Genomic DNA, 21453 nt, shown 5'->3' on the forward strand with positions numbered 1-21453 from the left:
ATAAGCTCATCAAAGGCATTCTTGATTTCTGTTAAAGTGGGTGTTTTTTTCCCTCTAGCGTTTCTTTTTGGTTCTTTCTTAGAATTTCAATCTTTCTGCTTATATTGCACATCTGCTCCTGCATGTTCTCAACTTTATCCATTAGTGCCCTTAGCAAACTGATCAAAGTTGTTTTAAATTCCCAGTCTGATAATTCCAAAATCCCTGCCCTATTCAAGCCTGGTTCTAATGTTTGCTCTGTCTCTTCCAACTGTGTTTTCTGCTTTTAGTATATCTCGTAATTATTTCTTGATAGTTAGTCATGGGAACTGCGATAAATAAGCCTTTAGTGATGTGGTGGTAAGGCAAGGTGGGGGGGTGGTGGTATTTTATAGTCGTATGATTAGGTCTGCCTTTTTGAGAGCCTGTGCTTCTAGACTGTGAACTTCACAAACACTTCTCAGTCCATCTTCCTCCCTTACATAGAGCAAGATGGCAAGAGTGGGCTGAAGCGGTGTATTTCCCTTCTCCCATGTGGAAGGCTTGAGCAGCGAGAGCCACGTCAGTTAGGCTCTGATAAAACTCCATCAGGTTAAGCTCTGGTGAAATAGTTTCTCCTGAGGGCAGGCTTTTTGAGAACAATAGAATGCTCTGGCATATTTCAAAACAGTTCTTTTACCCCTTCTTCTGCCCGAAGCACAAGGACATTTTCCTCTGATAGTCGATGAAAGAACCTGGTAGAGATGCAAACAGTAAAACAAAAGTGTGGGGGCCCTCCAATAACTGGCTCCTCTGGAGTTTTTAACTCTTAGAGTTGTCCACATTGAGCCTCCACAATTTGTCAATTACAGTTCGGGTTTCCCTACACCACTAGCAGTTCCCAGCAAGGCTGCTGCTCTAGTAAGTGATGATTCTCTCTATTCTCTGTCTGTCTCTCCAATTTTAAGGGCAATAATTTGCCTTGTGACCTCTTCACTTACAGAGCTAAGAAAAATTTTTGATTTTTCAATGTGTTCACCTTTTCACTTATTGTGACGATGGGGTGGCAACTTCCAAGCTTCTTACATGCCATACCAGACCAGAAGTGTGCATTTTCTTTTAAGAAATGTTTTCCTACACTATAAGCTTAAAAATTTATATGGAATAAGAAAACACATAAGAAATTTATATAGAATAAGAAAACACATAGCCCATTATCATGTACAACAAAACTGTGTTGCATACATTAAAAACTATTTATTTATTACTTTTCCCTTTCCTCTTACACTGCACATATTCATATTCATATTTCTAGACATCTAGTCTAGATCAGACACTGTTCCTAAACATCTAAACCTTTCAGTTTATCTGTAAAATCAACATAAAATCATAGAGTGTAATTCTTGAAATATATTTTTCAAACAAGAACTTAAATGCAGCTTACCATTTTGATGCCTGTGGAAAATGTCACTGGTTTTATAGGTTTAGGTTTCTCAAGTTGCATTTCCAGTTGGGTAGACCTATCTTTATGCTGAGCTAAAAGTAGTGCAACGGGGAGATCAGAACTCTCCTGAAAGAAAAGTTAAAGTGCAGTATGAAAGTTAAAAAGAAAAAACTAAAGAGCAACAGGTCTTTTATTTTAAATTGTGCCTTTCTATAAGCATTTGATGTCAACCTAAATATTCACTTTATGGAGAACACTTCACAAAAAATTTTAACATTCCATAATAAGAAAAGGCTGTTTCAGACTCATAAATCAAAACCTGCAAAAAATTATTTTTACACAGTCCACATTAAAGACAATATAATAGGGCCTTATTTCATCTAGCAATGCCCACCATATTTATTAAAATAAAAAAATTAGAAGCTAATCACAGAAAGAGTAGTACAAAGTACTATAACTTAGATCAGATGTTTATCTAAGACACATTCTTTTTACTAGTGAATTCAGACTAGTTTGAAATTGTTTCCCATTAGATTTCACCTGAGGCCGTTTGGAAATGATCCTTGTTCTGTTTTGCACAATGGAACGATTGTTAAGTACAACCAAAAGTATATTTATTTTCTCTTTTACTGACTTATTTTTAAAAATGAAGTCTAAATTTTTTAAATTAACAAAATGATAGTAAACATTTTTAATATCTATATTGATACTAAATCAGAGCCACTATTTACACAAATCTGCACACACACATATTAATAACACAAGCAAATTACTAACTAATTCTTATATGTAGGCTGTTATTTATCTTGTTTAACATGAAGTCCTCTTACATGTTTAAAGTGCTGTGGAGTTAAGGTTTAAACTAAATGATATCCAGACTTTTTCCCTTCTGAGTTGTCAGTTAAATAAGAACACAGAAACATATGCAGAAGGAGGCCAGGAGGGAAGGAAGGATATCATTCATACACACACACACACACACACACACACACACACACACACAGTACTTTCTATATCTGTTAAAAAAATGAAGGTACAAACACATTTCTATCACCTATACCAAGGTTACCTATGAAAAAAAAACATATTCTTCAAATGACCTACAGATTTTTAAAATAGTAACTACCCAGAATTTAATCCTGAAAAAAACTACATTATTAACATTTCATAGTATGAAAGGAAACACATAACAGAATGTACTTTTCTTTCCAAATCTAACAACATAATAATATTTTTAGGAACAAATGTGGCTAATAAATATATTTAAAGGAATTGTTTTAAGGTTCAAATACAGAATTCAAATAACAAGCAATTTATTTAAATAGAACTAAACTAGAATAAATTTGTATCTCAAGCCTTTGTAATAGAAGTGCTCCTGCAGAGATTAAAACTTTTAAAATTAAATGGCAGGACACAAATTTATTTATAAAATAGAACCTTATGGAGAATAAATGAAATATACTCTAATAATATACTTGAGTACCTTTCATATTCTACAACAAAGCATCAGTAATGAATTAGTAACACTACTGCTATGAATTCCTGCAGGTATTCTAGATTTCCATTAAGAATTTCATAATAAATGAAAAATTAAAGGACATTTTAAATGGGTTGTGGCCCAAAATATTTTTTAAAAGCTATTACTATCTTTTCATATGTAAAAACAAACAGAAAAGAAATTAAATTTCCTTGGCTAAACAGTTAAAGCAATGCTTCCCAATTTCTACTCTAAGTGAATTCAAATGCTCTTCGATACCTGGTATTTACTCTTAAAAAATTCTTGCATAAAAGCAAGACAATGTGTTCATTTAAAAAAAAATCAATACTTTGGCCTGGTTTCACTTTCACATAAAAGGACCTAACTATTAAAATGTCTTGGTAAAATAGATGAAATTTAATAAACATAAACATCCTAGGAATCTAAAACTAATTTTGATACTAAGGCATACAATTTAGTTCAAATCTGCTTTATTCCACTTTAGCACTCAAAACTTTGGAGACTGAAAATCTTTGTGAATGTTAAACTATAATTAAGCAGGAGCTCTAACAACAAAAACAAAAAAATCTATAGAGTAAAATAAACTATGAGAAACACACATCCTCTCGGGAATACATAAAATTGCAGATTCAACGTTTCAAATTATTTCATTCTTCTTAGCTTTCCATTTTACCTTGAAAGGTTCTCTAACCTACATTAATTGCCTGAAGGTACCTTGTTTAATACTTGAAGAAATTTTAATAAGACTGCCTGTAATACTCATTAAAAGCTTCATAATGACCATTTTTAAAAGATTATTTTAACTGACTTTAAGCAAGCCATCTGGCAAACAATATTTCTAATAAAAATCAGCTACTGCATTTGACAGCAATATTAGCCCATACAAAATTTCAGACATAAACTGAAGAGAATTTTCAAACAGGAATATAAACATATTTACTAAGTCAGGACCAGTTTTAAAATCTTTTTCCAAAGTGTTAAAAAAATTGAATTTACAGTTAGGATTAAATAAATGGACATTTTAGGCAACAATATGGTAAATACTAAAGCCATAAATATTAAGACTATAACATTAAAATCCTGTCACATATAGTATAGTATAATGTAATTCCAATGCTTTATAAAAGGTTTAAAAGGTGACTTTTAGCACAAGAACAAAACCAAAAAAGAGAGAAAAAAATTCTAATAAGTAGTAGTTGTTGCCTAAATTATAAATCAAATCCAGAGAACAATCTAAGGTTTAAGCTTTTAGACATATTTACAAATGCCAATGCTACCTTTTTTATAAAATCTAACACATTAACACATATAGAAAAATAAATACAATGTATTCTTTTACTTCCTAAATAAGAATTCAGAAGGATAAAAAGAAATTTAACGAATTCTTTCAATTAGTCAATAAAGACTAAACGTATGTTAACTTTTTAACAACAAAAAATTCAGAAATTAAAGTAACAAAGAATCTTTAAAAATAAATTTTTAAATGGAAACCAGAAATTCAAATTTCATTGGTATTCTGAACCAATCTGTTGTAATTAATTGTTCTAATGAATACAGTAAATTGCTAGGGATTATTTAAACCACCATGTTACATGATCTAAACAGTGAAGAAAGTATGTTTCATAATGACTTGCAGGTGAAGAAAACAGGAAGTGGGGGGGTCCTGACAAAAACCAATATTAAATCCAGATTATACACATTGTACAACATTGGCAGTTTCACATCTTGCTTCATGCCCCCAATGAATTAAACGGGAGCTTCATGCCAATAGCAGCTCAATGAGGCAGCAAAAACCTTAGTACTTTGAGGACTAAAACAATATGTAAGAATAATTGCTGTGCAAATCTAACCTGAAAATAAAATCTAAAAACTCTTTATATTAGATTAAACATTTTTAAAATGTTGAAGTGTATTTTCATTTTATTAATCTAAGTTCTATATGTGTAATTAATTCAACTGATTGCATAAAGAAGCATTACCAAAGACAAGTGTTTCACTCTTTGTATAAAATGATGAAGGAAAGAAACTTTCAATAAAATAATTACATCAATACTTACTAATTGATGTATTAAAGTTCTTAATTTTTCAGAAAATACATGTCTACGAAAAACGTAAAACACAACACACATCATTTCACATGTTAAAGCCATACCTGCCACTTAATAGTTTCAGGAAAATTAACTGAAATTGCTAAGGAAAACACCATATTCTATTTTATATGCCACTGTCCATATTTTTAGAATCAAATCTACATTCCACTCAGACAAAGTAGAAGGGTTTATGATAAGTATTTTCTGTCTAAGCCTCATTAATGCCCTTACCCTTGCCTTTCCTTTACTTCCCCCATCTACTTCTAATTTACGTAATCTTGCTTCCTTTTTTTATTCTTGATTGCTGGCTTAAATGCTTTTTGGACAAAAGCACAGTAGAAAAATATACACATACACATTTACTGGATCATAGAACAAAAAACCGTGTATCAACCAGACCAAGGAGTTAAATGTTTTAACACTTAATGAAAATTCATTATGCAGACAGAAAGATAAAGGGGAAAATGCAAAAAGACCTTCCTGGAGCGGACGATTTTCTTGTTGGGAATTCATCAATATCAAACTGGGTTATAAGCATCAAATAATATGTGAAATCTACAAAACATGTCATAAACCTTAGTTATCATTATTGCTGTTATCTGACAATGTTGGCTACTTAGGAAGCTAATTGCTGGAAAACACCAATAACTTGCAAAACACCACCATTTCTTTCAAATGTATTATTTTTCATGCAAAAATATGAAATATAGTTCTCACAGAATAACCAGAGTCACTATAAACTTCGGCATGAAGCCGAAACACTTGAATATGAGCCAGTTATTAGAAAACCAGTATTAACCATGAGAAAAGTGCTCTGAAAACAATGTTTTATTAGTCAGTAAGCTTAGAAACATATAAACAACCTATTAATAGTACACTGGATTATGTCAGTTATAATATTACTCTCTCGTCTGAAATAAAATAGATATTGACAAAGGTTTTTTAAAATAAAGAAATAGAAGTTGAATACCCCAGCACAAACTGTAGAAATGCCATTGAAATGCCATTATCCAGTATAATAAATAGGAAAGATAAACCCTGAAGACTAACGATTTTTTATCCCAATTAACATTAATACATACCAGTTCATCCAAAAAAGCCTGCTTATTCTTTCTTTTTAGAATTTGCTGCAGTTGTTCTTCTTTTTGTATAAACAGTCTTCTTTGCTCATTTTCCTGTCGTTCTACTTCTAAAGCTTCTTCCAATTCCTCCTGTTCCCGAGTCTAAAACAGAAACATTTATATATGGCATGGAATAAATTTAGTAACTAACATCAATCCTATACCACACACTGATTCTTTCTGTTTTGGAAGCACAAAACATGCTCGCTCGTCATTTATTATTTAATAGTGCAGCAATTCCACGTTGAAGGAACTAGAATTCCTTTTATTTCATGTGGACATGTTACTATTAAAGAGGATGACATCTAGCAGTAAACAAACACCTTACTTAACAAAGTACACTGAGCCCAGCTGCAGAACTGTAGAAACTGTGCTTACTAATGGGTTTATTTACATTATTACAGACAGTTTCAAGTCATTTATTTTAGGGGATTAAACAAGGAAAACAAAACAGAACAAAAAACAGAATAACAACAATCTCCATATAGAATTATTGATTGAAATACTCCATTTAAAAGACTGGCTTATTTAATAGCAACAATTTCCAGAACACATAAGAGAATGAAAAGTTATCATAGTACTTAACTTCTTTTTCCGAAGCTAAAATAAATCTTTATGATTCTAGAATTCCAAACAGAATTCATTAAGTTTTAAAAAACTGAAGTTATTTTCTAACACAAGCGTATAAATTTCAAGAGTCCTCTTTGTGAACTGAAAAAATTCAAAATTCAAAGCTAATATGCACATACAATTAATTACAGATCTACTCATTCCCCTTTTATGAAGTTCCTCAGAAATATTAAATACTTCCAGGCTCTGAAATTTATTCCAACTCTAACTCATACTTAAAAGCAGTATCATACCTAGTCTTTGATCTTACGAATAAAAAATACAGTAAAATCTGAATGGCTTTATTTTAAAACCATGACTCTTACTCTTGAAAATATTGTAGTATTTTTCTTTTTAATTCAGTAGAACACTGAGAATTTATGGTAACTGAAGTCAAACATAGAGTGGGGGGGAGACAGATATATAATTCATATATCACTCACATAATATATGAATTAACAGAGACCTCAGAGAAAAGTATGTTTTTATATAAAATAATATTTAAAACACACTATTGGATTTTTTTAATTTCACATATTAGATAAACTCCCCCCAAAAAACAAAAGTTCTCATGCAAAAAGATGTTTCACTTACCATTTAAACTCTGTATATCCAAAATTAAGTTTAGCATCTGGTCTCTCAAAGCTGACCATCCTCCTATACTCCTTATTTCTACTAACTGCACACCTATATCTCAGTCATCTCAAGCTGAAACCTCAAATTCATCTTCATTTACTCCCTCTCCCCCACCCGCCACTCCCCTTAAATTAAATATCGGTCACTAAGTTGTATTAGCATCTCTCCCTATAATTTTACAAACTTTTCCTCCTCTAGTACTGAGGCTGTTACTCTAACTCAGGCCCCTAGTGGAGAAGAGACTTCAAATTTTATCTGGAAGGATAAGTAGGAATAAATGTAAAAAGTTAGGGGCTATAATATGAGGGCTGGAAAAGTGAACTATTTGATTGGAGGCCCATAAACAGAAAAAGATGACAAAGCAGTAACATTTAAGCAATTCAGTATGACAAGTTTTTAGAGAGGTGTACACAGGGTACAGTGGGAACAGAATTGATAGAGTGGAGGACTCCCCACTTGCGATGATGGAGGACAAGCAGAGCAGAGTTAGAAAAGATTTCATACAGAATGTTGTGGGTTGAATGTGTCTCCCCAAAATATATGTTAAAGTCTTAAGCTCCGGTACCTGCAAAAGTGATCTTCTTTGGACAAAGGGTCTCTGTAGATGTAAACAAGTTAACGTCATACCGGAAATATGGACACAGACACACAGGGGAGGAGGCCATGTGAAGACAGAGACAGAGAGCAGAGTGGTGCTAAAGGTTGCCGGCAACCAGCAAAAGCTAGAAAGGCAAGGAAGGATTTTTCCCCAGAGCTTTTAGAGAGAAGAACGTGGCCCTGATGACACCTTGATTCCACACTTCTAGCCTCCAGAACCGTGAGAAAATAAATTCCTGTTGCGATAATTCTGGTAATTTCTTATAGCAGCTCTAGGAAACTAATACATAGAGGAGATTGAGCTAAGACTTCAACAGTAGGTACTTAGCCCCACTGGAGAGTAGAATGGCCATGGGCGGGGGGCGGGGGGGGGGGGAAGGAACCTGCAAAGACATGAATCAAGCTGGAATGCTTGGTATGACCAAGTCATGAAGTGTAGGGCTGGGGAAAGCTCTAGAGAAAGCTGGACAGGCAAGCAGAAGGCAGATCATGGAAGGTCTACCTTACCGTACTCAGGGAATATGTACTATACAAGGAAACTGGGAAGATTTAAGGAAATCTGAGGGATGAGTTTAGAAAGATGACCAGAAGTGGTGAAGCAGTATACAGATCAATGGGGTTCAAGACTGAAGACAGGAAGGCTAGTTAGAAAAATATTTCAATAACCCAGATAAGAAATGATGAGGGCCCTAGATAAGGCAATTGGAATAGAATTAGAGGAGGAACTAGGTTTGAAAAATGATAAGAAAAGATGACCAACAGGACATGAAGACTGAGCAGATATGGCTTGAACAAATGGATAAAAAACATAGAAATAGGTGTGACAGTGAAGTTTAAAATGTTCAGTTCTGGAATGCTGTATTACAAGTGCCTATAATACATACAGAAAGAAATGTCTGTTAACCACAACAGATATAAGGATATATTACATAATATAATTCTAGGAGCTCAGGAGAAAACTAACAAACTGCAGAAACATTTGAGAGTAATTAGCATAAAGGAGTAACACATAAACAGAAACACTGAGAGGAACCTGTGTTTAAGAGACAAGAAGGAAAGATAGGCCTATTAGGAGGATGAAAGAGGAAGGTGAGAAGAGCAGGATGAGGTACTCAAGAAGCAGTAGTGTGGCCCCACAAACGTTAAGGAAGAGTTTCAACATCAAGGGAGAAGCCTGCAACAAACACTGCGTATAGGCCAAATTCAAACCAATAAAGAGTCTGGCGGGTTTAGCAATGAGGAACTAACTGGTTGCCTCAATTTTCTCATCACTGAAATAGAATATATGAGTATTTTGTACATAGTAGGCCTCAATAAATACTGGTTGGCCAGCTGATTGAATTACTGGGGAAATAACCATCATTAAAAATCAATCATGGGGGTAGGGGGACAATAAAGAAGGTATTGGACTGAGACAAGGGAAGCAGGCTGAAAGACTAAAGGTCTCTGTGTTCTTCCTAATAGCACTACCTTACCCAATCAACTTGCCTTGCATTCACATCCCACTTCATATCTGTAAGTAAAACTAGCTATTTTAAACTCAAAAAATTTCTCTGATTTATCCCTACCTCCCCATTTCTGTTTGAATCACCTCTGAATTCACCTACATGACTGCGATAACCTCCCATTGGACTCCTGAACTCCATGCTTGAGCCTCTCAAATTCAACCTCCACGAAACCACTAAATCTATTCTAATAAAGACAATACCTTATTATCACCTTGCTGGAAACCCTTCAATGGCAATCATCAACAGTCAGGTTCTTATAACATTACTCTAAGGAATCCTGGGAATTCCCTAATCAAATGCCTTAAGGAACACTGCAGCAGAGATTGAGATGAGAATCCAGCCTATCTCTTGTCCCATTATCGCTTCAACCAAAGTATTCTGAGCAAGCTTTCATTAAAAAAAAAAAAAAGAGTTCAACTGTTAACACATAAAAACAACTGGTCTATATAAAACCAAATTACTTTTCCCAATATAAAAGGTCTTACGTGACCTAGGCCCTTTCTAATTCTCCAACTTCAGCTCTCTACTAAACTTTGGCAATATAGAACTATTTACAACTCTCAGAACTCGCCCTGAGTTAGCCATGCTTTCTTGCCTTTGCTCATGATTTCTTTCTGCCTGGACTGTCCTTGTAGCAGCCTCCCTACCCACACCCCTGTCCTACCTTCATGTTGGTAACTTCTACTTGTCCTTCAAGGCTCCATCCAGGCATTAGCTTGCCCAGAATGCCTTTCCAATCTTCACAGAATGGACTATGTATCCCTCTTCTATACTCCCCTAATAACAAGCACACAGCACTTTTCATATGCTGGTGACAATTGTACTGAAATTACGTGCTCTCTGGAGAACCAGGGTTCTTATTCATCTTTGTATACCTTAACCTTTGCAGATGTTCAACAAGTGTTTATTGAACTGATTTTTTGTGTGCTAAATTGATAGACATTCTAATGCAGCAATCTCTCCTGCTGATGAGAATCCAGAAAACTAAAAATAAAAATTAAGCTAATCTTCACTAAGACTCTATTTCAAGATTAGACCACCTTTAGTCAGTTTCTCCATGCTCACACTGATGAATGTTAGGTGCCAGCTCCATGAAACAAGATCTCCCCAGCAGACAACTCAGTAATAGTTTCTCTATGTCAAAAATGGGTCACTTTATGGGCCTAATCACTTTATGGGCAAGAGATTGCATTTTTTCTTTTCTTCTTTGATATAACATTCATGTTTCTGGAACAGTGAGACTTCAACATTTTAATATAAAGAATAGAAGCAGTTCAAATAATCTCATTGTAACATAAATGAAATAAAGTATTTGTTTTATTCAATAACCCATCATCATAAAGTTTTCAGATAATTAGAAATTACTACTCTAAAACAATATAACCAGCTTAAAATTAGATTGTTCTTTCACTGAAACTCTCAGTATTATTTCTTAGCTTAAAACTATTAATGAAAAAAAGCACTCACTTGAAAGGAACAACCTTCCACTATTGAGTTAAGCAGGGGTAAAACAACAAGTCACCTACTTTGTATGTATTTTCTGATGTACCCGGAAAAGGCTATTGGGCAAAGACAATAATTTTTACAGCACACTGATGCTTTCAGAAATGAGACACCTTTTTAAAGAAGCCAAGCTGGGTATGAATGGAATGAGAATATAGTGTGAATTCCTTAAGAGCTTTATGGCAGGAAAGTGCCTAAATCAGGGGTGTCCAAACTTTTTTCAACGTTTTTCACCAAGGGCCATATGCAGTAAAATACACAAACAGCCGGGCCACTCACTCGAGGTGAAGTACGTATTGCCTCACCTGGTTTATTTAAGTAAACTAAATATATTTTTGGAATTTGCTGCGGGCCAATTAACAATGGATCATGGGCTGCAGTTGGCCCGCGGGCCGCAGTTTGGACACCCCTGGCCTAAATAAAGCACTCTCAGACTACAAGAAGGAAGGTCCTCAAAGCACAAGTTGAAAATACAAGCTATGTGATCCAAATATAACTATCATTTTTACCAATGATTACAAATTCCTGATAAAGTACCTCAAAAATAATTACCTCTGACCATATGATCTCACTATATGTGGAATCTAAAGAACAGAATAAATGAACAAACAAAACAGAAATAGACTCATAGATACAGAGAACTGATGGTTGGTTGCTAGGTGAGAGGAGGGTTGCGGGGAATGGGTGAGCAACGTGAAGGGATTAGGAAGTACAAATTGGTAGTTACAATACAGTCAAAGGGATGTGAAATACATTATGGGGAATATAGTCAATAATATTGTAAAGACTATATAGGGTGTCAGATGGGTACTGGACTAATCAGGGGGATCACTTCGTAAATTATATAAATGCTTAACCACTGCACTGTACTCCTGAAACTAATATAAAATAATATTGAATGTCAACTATAATTTTAAAATATATATGTATAGTCACGGGATATAAAGTACAGCATAGTGAATATAGTCAATAATACTGTATAATATAATAATATAATATATAATATATATAATATATAATATAATATAATATATAACAATACTGTATAATAATATAGCAATGTATGGTTTCAGATGGGTAGTAGACTTGGGGTTATCACTTTGTTAGGTGCGTAAATATCTAATCATTGCGTTGTTTTGTACACCTGAAACTAATAATATAAAAAGAAAAATAATAATAATTACCTCTGATTACCCCCAAAACTAGAGAGCCAAATTATACTAAAGAAATAATAGTTAAACTGTATAAGTTAAGACAATTAAATCTCTGCATGCGTACAATTCTTTCTCCTTTATAGAATACGTTTTAATAGTTCCACCAAAGTTGTTTTTGCTATAGTAATGTGTACCTCCTCCATATACACACATATATTTGTATATTAGTATTTCTGGCCTAAACTTCAGCTAAATCCTTCGTTAATACAACTACTTTTAGAGGACAACAGCTTTTTAAAGGATCATGTAGAAGCAGTCATTTCTAACACAAAAGAAGAAAATACTTAGCAACCAACCAGCTTTAGTTTATTTTTCTGAATGACATCTTTGTTTTCCTTTTGGTATATCTCCATTTTCTTTTTGGTGTTGTCCAAATCCACATTGTTGGTCAAGTTGAAAACTGCATCAGAAAGGAAACAATGACAGGAAATATAGTTTTAATATAAATCTTAAGCAAACAATAAAAACCAAATATTCATCACAGTGACTTCTTAATTCATCAGGTTGTCATTCCTTACAGCTCTATTTGTGTCCTGTTACCTACTACCTATTTTAGAGACTAGCTCTACTTTAGCAACCATGTTTTCTGAGCCCAATATAAAGGAATGACTGTCAGACTATCACAAAATATGTCCTTGCCATAATCACATTAGATTTTATTTTTATAGTACCTACTCTTTAAAAGCATATGAAAGAATGCTTAAATTTTTTAAATGAAAAGAGTAAGAGAATCTGCTACACTAATCAGAATCAATATTCAAAAGTTTCTGTGCTCCAGAAACAAACAAAAATTATCCAAAGAATAAAAAATATCATATACTTATATAGTTTGTTTTTTAAAAACTGGTTTTATTTACACTCTAATGGTCTCCAACATAGCTATTCACAAGCATGAATTATTTCCCATATACTATGGAAAAAAATTGAAACAGATCTGGAAAAGTATGAAACGGATAAGAGTTGAAACTTAACAGGAAAGGTAAAGGATAAACTGGCACCAAAACTTCAGACTGAAATAATTTCATTAGAGAAGCTGCTGAGAAATGTTACGATAGGTGATGAGTTTTTAGTAAGTTGGACCTGTCTTTTTTATAATTCCGACTCAAAATAATTTGAATTATAAATGCCTACTCCTTTCTAAGTTTACATAGATAAATCAAAAGGTAAATCTTTAGGTAATACTCTGAACCAAAAACAAAAACCTCTTTTAGTATATATAAAGTACCACCATCCTCATGAGCCTTTCTAAAGAAGGATCCATATCATTAAGACTCTTCTGTTTCATAATTCAATTCAGACCACCCTTGGCTTCCTCTGTAATCTTTCTCCATCCATTATTAGGCCTTGTACCCCTTCTCCAATTACTTACCATTGCTTCCTGCTGTTTGTCCTATAAACAGGTTTGATCTACCCTAAATAACTGCTCTACTCAGTGTTTCTACAGATTCCTTCCCCGTCTTACTCCTTCCTTTAACTACTAACAACCATTTAAAAAAGTTCTTAAAAGAGTTTGGGATTTCAGAGTCCTGTAAGATTTGAAAAGTAGTATTGGAGGCCCAACATGGGGCTACCTGTTTTTTGAGTAAGGTCATCAAACATACTCAAAAGACCAATCTCACCCACAAATCAATTTTTATCTCCTCAAAAGGCCAACATATTTCAAAACATCAATTTATTATAATCATTGTTGAAAATCCAGGCTCATTTAGGTATGTAGAAAAATAAAATCAATCCTTGATTCTATTATATGCAATTCTAAAACTCTGCGAGAAATGAGAGAAAATGAGAAACAATAGACCTCCAGCTATGTCTTCACTTTTTTATCGAAAAGTAGAAAAGAAAGAAGAAAAAAAAAATCACCCCAATAAATTAAAAAAAAAAAAAAGAAAGAAAGAAAAGTAGAAAAGAAAGTAGTAATGGTGCTAAACCAGTAAATCTGTCTAGGACGCAATGTAGGGCATTCTCCATAAACCACATTCTGGCCCCAATACAAAACAGTCAGAGAAGAAAACTCCAAACTAGCCCTGTCACTCAGAAGGGCAACTGTGATCCATTAGTTAATATGGTCTGATTCCACCATGTCTGCCAACCACTCACAACTTACTCCTTATACTTAACAGGCCATCCAAATCCAATAATCGTTCACAGCCTCCACCACCCTCAACATCTATGTGCACATAATAACGCTGATCACTTTTTCCTCAGGCACTTCCTTTGCTTGACTAATTTGTTAATACAGTTTCCTGATCTTCCTTCTAGTATTCCAAAACTCATTCTTGTGTCCATCTCTGGCTCTTATTGGCACCGCAATCTGAAGGATTCCGGCTTTTGACCTCTTTCCTCCCTCTATGTTCCTTGGGCAATGTCATCACTTCCCAGCTTCAGCCAAATAAATGCTAGAAAAAGCTAACACTATCTCAGTGCATTTATAGAAAACCAAACACACAAACATCTCCAAATTTGCTCCTCCTTGTAACTTCTTTACTGTTAGTGATAGGACTATCATATTAAAACATCAAGATTTAACACTTCCTTCAGCTGACCTACTCTCCTTTACATTCTACAAGCACCAGTTACCAAATCCTGCAGATTTTACCACCAAAATCTCTTTAAAACTGCCCTTCATCTCTAAGCACCTTGCCAATACACCAAGCCTGGATCTTATTTTTCTCTAAATAATGTATAATGATCTCTGACTGAACTTCTTATCTCCAGAATCTCTGCATCTTACTCTATACCCTAATCCCATCCATAATACACAATGCTGCCAGACTAATATTTTTGAAGCATACCTTGTATCACCTTCCACCTCCACCATTCTATAGTCCTCTCTTATCCCTTCTGCCTTCCCCACCTTTACTAGGAAAAAAAAAAAAATTAAACACTTTTAGAATTCAGAACCCTTCTGGCTCTAACTACTGGCTATACACTAACAATCTGGTTATAACCACTTTCATCTCCCCTTACTTAATAAAGACCTCTCATGAAACTAGACAGCTCTGCATTTTTCAAATGTCCCCCACACTTCCTGCAACAATTCCTTTGATCACACCATTCTGCCCAAAATGCCTGATCCCCTTTTCTTACTATGAAAATATACCCAGACTTTGTCTACCCAAATACTTTTCCATGAAGTTCTCCCTGATTCCCCTAACGAGAAATAACTTACTCATCTTACAAATGTTGAAAACATTGTTTAGAGCTCATATAAAAATCTTTCTACTTTACATGATTTGTACACATACATAGCATTCATTACTTTGCACTTCATCTTGCATTCAAAAATCGTATTTTATACAATCTCTATATCATCTAGACATAAGGGAAAGAAAAAAGGAAAGGAGAAAAGAATTTAATGATTATCTATTAGGTTCCCAACACTATGGTGCTGTGAGCATACAAGAGAACTTCCTGTTTTCAAAGACTAACACTTATTAGGGAGATCAGCCCTACACACGTGACATTAAAGTAATAATACAAGAAACTATATGATCAAGAGATAATAGGGAAAAACTAAAAGTATCCTTGTTTCATTCATTAAATATTTAGTGCTATGCTAGTTACTGAATAAATAATTATTAAAGGAATAAACTATCCTTTCAATGGAATCAGATACAAATTAACCCTTCTAAAACAAAGTTCTGATTATGTCATTCAGTCATGAGTCACTAAGTTCACTCATTGCTTCTGCATCCATAATGCCTTGAAAAAATAATCCAATCTTACCTCTCCTATTACTTTTCCCTCTGCTTTGTGAGTTCTGCAGATTCCTCAGAGCCTCTTTAAGAAGCAAGGGAAAGAGAGAAAAAGCAATTCCAATCAGAGTGGCTTGCCCTCACTTGTTGGCTTGAAGTAATCTCCTCAAAATTTTGCTTGAAGAATACACTCGTGTGTATTGTGTGTGTATGTGTGTGTGTGTTGTGTGTGTGTGAATCAAATCTCTGTGAAATATCACATGCACTATGACAGGCCTATGACAGGCACTGTGCCCAGCATTTGACCTAATTACATCACTGAATCCTCCTAATAACCTTAAGAGATCGTAGGTACTACTATTATTCATACTTTACAGACAAGGTTTAAAGATATTAAATAATTATATCCCAGGTATACAGCTAGTAAATGTTGGAACCAGGATTTTAACCTAGACTATCTGATTCCAAAGCCTAGCCTGTTCTCTACAATACTAGTTGTATTGCTTCTCTCTGTTCCTAAAAACCACTGCTAGGCCAGTTCAGCTATTCCTCTGCACGTGTACAGACCCCACACCTTCCCACCTCCATACCTACCATCACACTGCTCCCAGAGGGCCCATCTTAGTACCAACCTCAAACCAGGACAATTTTGGATATCTGTATCTGGCCCACCCTTCTATATCCAATTTAATACGCAGGATCTTCCTTTTAATTCACTTTGCAAGTACAATCTCTCCATCCCCAAATGCCCACAATACATTACCTAATATCATTGTGGTAGCATATATCCACTTTCTACCTTGTATAATTATTTTCAATGTACATATCTATTTGATCGACTAGAGTGTCCCTTGAGGGCAGATTCTAGGTCTGATTCATCTTTATCACGCCCACTACTTAAATGAAAAATTTCCAAAACACATCAAAATCCAATATGGCCAAAATCCAAAATACTGACAACACTAAATGCTGGCAAAAATGTGAAGCAACAGTAACTCTCATTCATTGCAGAGAGAATGCAAACTGGCACAGCCACTTTGCAAGGACACCTTGATGGTTTCTTACAAAACTATACATACTCTTACCATACAACCCAGTAATTGCACTCTTTGATATTTATCCAATGGAGCTGAAAATTATGTCCACACAAAAACCTACACATGAATGTTTACAGCAGCTTTATTCACAATTGCCAAAACATGGAAGCAACAAAGATGTCCTTCAGTAGGTGAATGGATGAATAAACTGTGGTTCATCCAGACAACAGAGTATTATTCAGTACTAAAAAGAAATGAGCTATGAACCCATGAAAAGACATGGAAGAAAGTTAAATGCATATTACTAAGTGAAAAAAAGCCAATTTGAGAAGGCTACATACGATATGATTCCAATTACATGACACTCTGGAGAAAGCAAAACTATGGAGACAGTAAAAAGATAGGTGGTCACCAGAGGCTGGGGGGAAAAGAGAGGAGGGACAATAGGCAGAGAACACAGAGGATTTTTAGGGCTGTGAAACTGTTGTGGACCATACCACAGTGGTAGATACATGCTATAATACATTCGTCCAAGCCCATACAACGCACAACACCAAGAGTAAACCCTAATGTAAACTATGGGCTTCAGGCAATAATGATACGAGTATGTTAATGCAGGTTCATCAATTATAGCAAATGTACCACTCTGGAGGGGGAATGTTTATAGTTGGGGAGTCTGTGCATGTGTGAGGTAGTAGGTAGATGGGAAATCTCTGTGCTTTCCACTTAATTTTGCTGTGGATCTAAAACTGCTCTAAAAATAAAGTTTATTTTACAAAAGGGAATTTCCCATCTGGTAAGAACTCAAAAAAATATTTGAATTATCACGAGAGTAAAAAAATAAACCAATACTAACATTTATAATTACCTTTATAATTATAGATTTAAAATAATCTTTATAATTAGAGAATTGAATGATATAGATGCCAAAATAAGCAGATGCAAAACTACAGGAACAAATAATCTTGGTTTCTTATGGTATGAATCTACTGAGACATAAAGGTAATCAAATTGACATCCTATGTTGAACTCTTCTGGAATGTTTAGAGCAGTTCAAGAAAAAAAACATCAGTTTATCATTAAGCTAGACAGTGTACTACTGATTTAAACCTTCCATTAAATAAAACCCAAAAATACGTAAAGTTAAACAGTAAGTGAAATTATGCTTATATACAATTTATTTCTTTTATGCTTATTAAAAACTTTGATGAATTCCAATAAAACTATAAGAACCAATTTGTTTAATTCATTTTTTAATTTTTTTAAATTAAAAAGGTAATACCAATATGACAGATGTGAATCCGAATCATAAATAATACAAAGCTCTCCCTTTAAAAAGAAGAAAAAGAAAACACAACAATGGATTACTATTTTAAAAACTTTTCATATGGAGCAAGTCTCATTCACGCCACAATCAATCAGGTTAGTATAATAACCTTGAAGAAAAAGGAATAGAAGATAATTTTCTATACAATCATTTGGCCCTTTATCTGGTTACTTGTGTAGCTCAGATGTTGACTTGCCTTTAGTGAAGTATTAAAAGCCAACAAAAAAACCTATTGTATTTTCTGAAAGATTTAATGTTACTTAAGTACAATTTCGAAGACTTTTTGACCTCCAGAATTTATAATTAAAGCCCTTAGGCCTTTCTCACCCTTTTAAAATAAGCATATCCTGAACCAAAAGAATAATCTGTCTATTATGAAACTAAGAACAAACCTTTGAGATAATCCCTGAGGCCAAAAGAACAAGACTTTTTATGTTTAGATTGTCATAACCACAGAAAAGAGCCTATTGTTAATGCTGTAAGAAAGTTCATCTTCATGTGTGCCCCCTATATTGTAATTTTTACGCCATTACTCAAAATTCTAATATTTTTAAATGTTTTATTTGTGATGTTCAAAGGATTCATAATGGAATTTATATAACAGACCAATCCCCAATTTATAAATCCTCCAACCTGATTCCTTAGCCACCCTAACAACTCTCTTCCTCTCAATCTAGGCCTAAGCACCTTCAAGGGCACCCTTCTCCCTGTAAGATGCTTCAAAACATGCCCACAACCTCCTTTTCCTTTCCTCTCATGTCCCACTATTCCACCAATCAACACCCCATGTTCTAGACTCAGACTGCTAACTACTCTTGGACACTACGAAGCACTTTCATGGGCTCTGAGAGTCAGGAAAACAAACAAACAAACAAACAACGCAACCTATGTTCATAATTTGGCACCATTATTTATGTGATCTTTGACACAATACCTAAGTTCTCTCTGCCTCTTTTTTGTTTTATATGTAATATAGGGATAAAATGCCTGTCTCCTGGAGTTGTGAAAATTGTTATATGAGATAATATGAGTATAGCTCAGTCTAGCATTTAGCAGGTGCCCATGAAATTGACATCTTATATTTTTGATTAACACAGAGATAGCCAATACAGATATAATATCTAACTAATCATCTTTAAAACCATGAATAAAACACAAAAAGTAAATAGCTATTGAAACAAGATTTCTAAAGGAAGTTTTATTTATACCACAACAATCAGAACAATGACACACAACTAAGTGGTGGAGCCAGCCACACCCTAACAAAACTTAAAATGGCTAAAACTAGTCTTTCCCTCATTTATACACTTTCCACCCAACAAAACAAAACAAAAAAATACTGCCTGCTCTCCAGCTTTCATTTTCCTGATGAATATCAAGGTCAGATTATTTTAATTCATTCTTGCCTGCTCTTTCCGACATCAAATTAGTCACTTGAATATTCTGTTTCTAAAGCATCTCCTTTATCTGGGATCCCTGCTAACCTACTCCAAGCTTTCATTGCTTCTCATCCAAACTGCTGTAATGGCCCCTTAAAAATGATTTCCCAGCCTTGGGTATCTCTTGTCAATATTCCACATCACTATCACACTGTCCCACTGGTTCACCACTGGTCACAGAATAAATTCTTACTCTCACAGCCTAGCTTACAAAGCCCTCATTAACTGAGGTCGTCTGTTTTTCAGGCCTCATTTCCAGTCATTCCCAGTACTATTTACCTCTAACAGATTATGCACTCATTCTCTAATACGCCCAACACCCTCGCATCTCTGTGATTTTGATTTTTGCTACAAATGTTCTTCCATTTTCTACCTGGTAAATCCCTACTCATCTTTTATGATCACACTCAAAGGTGACCCCTTCTCTGAACTTGACCACATTATACCTCTATTTCCCAATACTGAATTGTTTTGGTATCTGTATTCCTCCAACACTTTATAAATAAGTGCCTATACTATTTTCACATTATAGTTATTAGTTTGCATAATCATCTCCCCCTTTAGACTCTGAACTTATTGAAGGCAAAGATCATATATCCCCAGCAAGTAAAGCAATTCACATAGAACAATTAATATTTGCTGAATTGAGCTGAAGTTCAGAAAATAAACTCTAAGTCCATGAGACTAGGTCCCAAACTTCATCAATATCTTCAAATATAATAGAATTGCTCTTTACCCAACATAATAAGGATTAGTAATTGATTATTTAGAAAAATCTGTTAAAGGAAGGAAACACATATATACTCCTTAAAAATTTTAACCTAAAACAGATATAGTCAAGCATAGTCATTTTCTAAATTACATAGAGCCATAGTCTAGTCTTTGACTGGAGTTTCTTGTATAAACTATACCTGTCTTCTATATTGTTTTTAAAGTGGACCAAGAACATGAAAAGGAGAATCCTTCTGGAGTTTTACAATTTTTTCCAACCTTATAAACTACTTAATTAAATTACATAATTTTAATACCAAGTATCACTGGAATAAGAAGGTTTGGTTAACAATGCAACCAACTTTTGGTGTATAACTGAATTGGTAAGAAAAGTAGTCTACTTGAGCACATCTAATGGACAGGATTTATCATGCATTCATTATGCTTTGGGCATCAGTCAGTACATTTTATGAAAAAACTGGGAAATGTCAGTTATTGCAATGAGACAATTAAGTGGAGGTTGATTAAGAGAGCTTCAATATACTGCAAACGAAGATAGGCCTTCCTAAATATGAATAATAGTAGCATCACTTTCAAATTAAATGTGCTGAGCCACAGTTTCCCTGTCTGGTAAAGAAAAGATTACATATTTATTGTATATCCCTTATATCTAGATTTGCTGTCAATCCTAGCTCCCACTTCTGGACATGAACTTCATTTTACCTACCGGCCCCAGGTTGTTCATATCTTCAAAGTAATTCATCTCATAGCAAAAAATATATATTTTTTAAAAGTTATGGTTCAACCAGAACTTTGGTCCAAAATCAAGATACCTTCTTCCCCACCTTCTTTATCCATTAGTTTGTTTTAGTCATCCTGCCTGCCTGCTTGGACTTATGACCGTGTATTCAACTTGCTCGTGATATCTGTCTCCTGTCTCTATTGCCTGACCAGACTGTTTGTCTTATACTTAGTATTTATATATAGCCAGATTTCTACATATCGGCATACTTGCCCAGTTCTTGCAGATTTCCTTTTGGTTTATCTTCTCAGTCTATATCCTAAC

General features: G+C 34.3%; 1 protein-coding gene across 1 annotated transcript in view; it reads right to left on the minus strand.

The window, feature by feature from the left end:
• MNAT1 (MNAT1 component of CDK activating kinase) overlaps positions 1-21453 on the minus strand; it is a 176047-nt gene that overhangs the window by 95302 nt on the left and 59292 nt on the right. Inside the window, exons 4-6 of the mRNA XM_033109018.1 lie at positions 12475-12578; positions 6073-6213; positions 1403-1528 (exon numbers count right to left, since the gene is read on the minus strand). Coding sequence (XP_032964909.1) covers positions 1403-1528; positions 6073-6213; positions 12475-12578 — 371 coding nt within the window. The remainder of the gene's footprint in view (positions 1-1402; positions 1529-6072; positions 6214-12474; positions 12579-21453) is intronic.

Source organism: Rhinolophus ferrumequinum, chromosome 6 (genome assembly GCF_004115265.2).
Source record: "Rhinolophus ferrumequinum isolate MPI-CBG mRhiFer1 chromosome 6, mRhiFer1_v1.p, whole genome shotgun sequence".
NCBI classification, from domain to species: Eukaryota; Metazoa; Chordata; class Mammalia; order Chiroptera; family Rhinolophidae; genus Rhinolophus; species Rhinolophus ferrumequinum.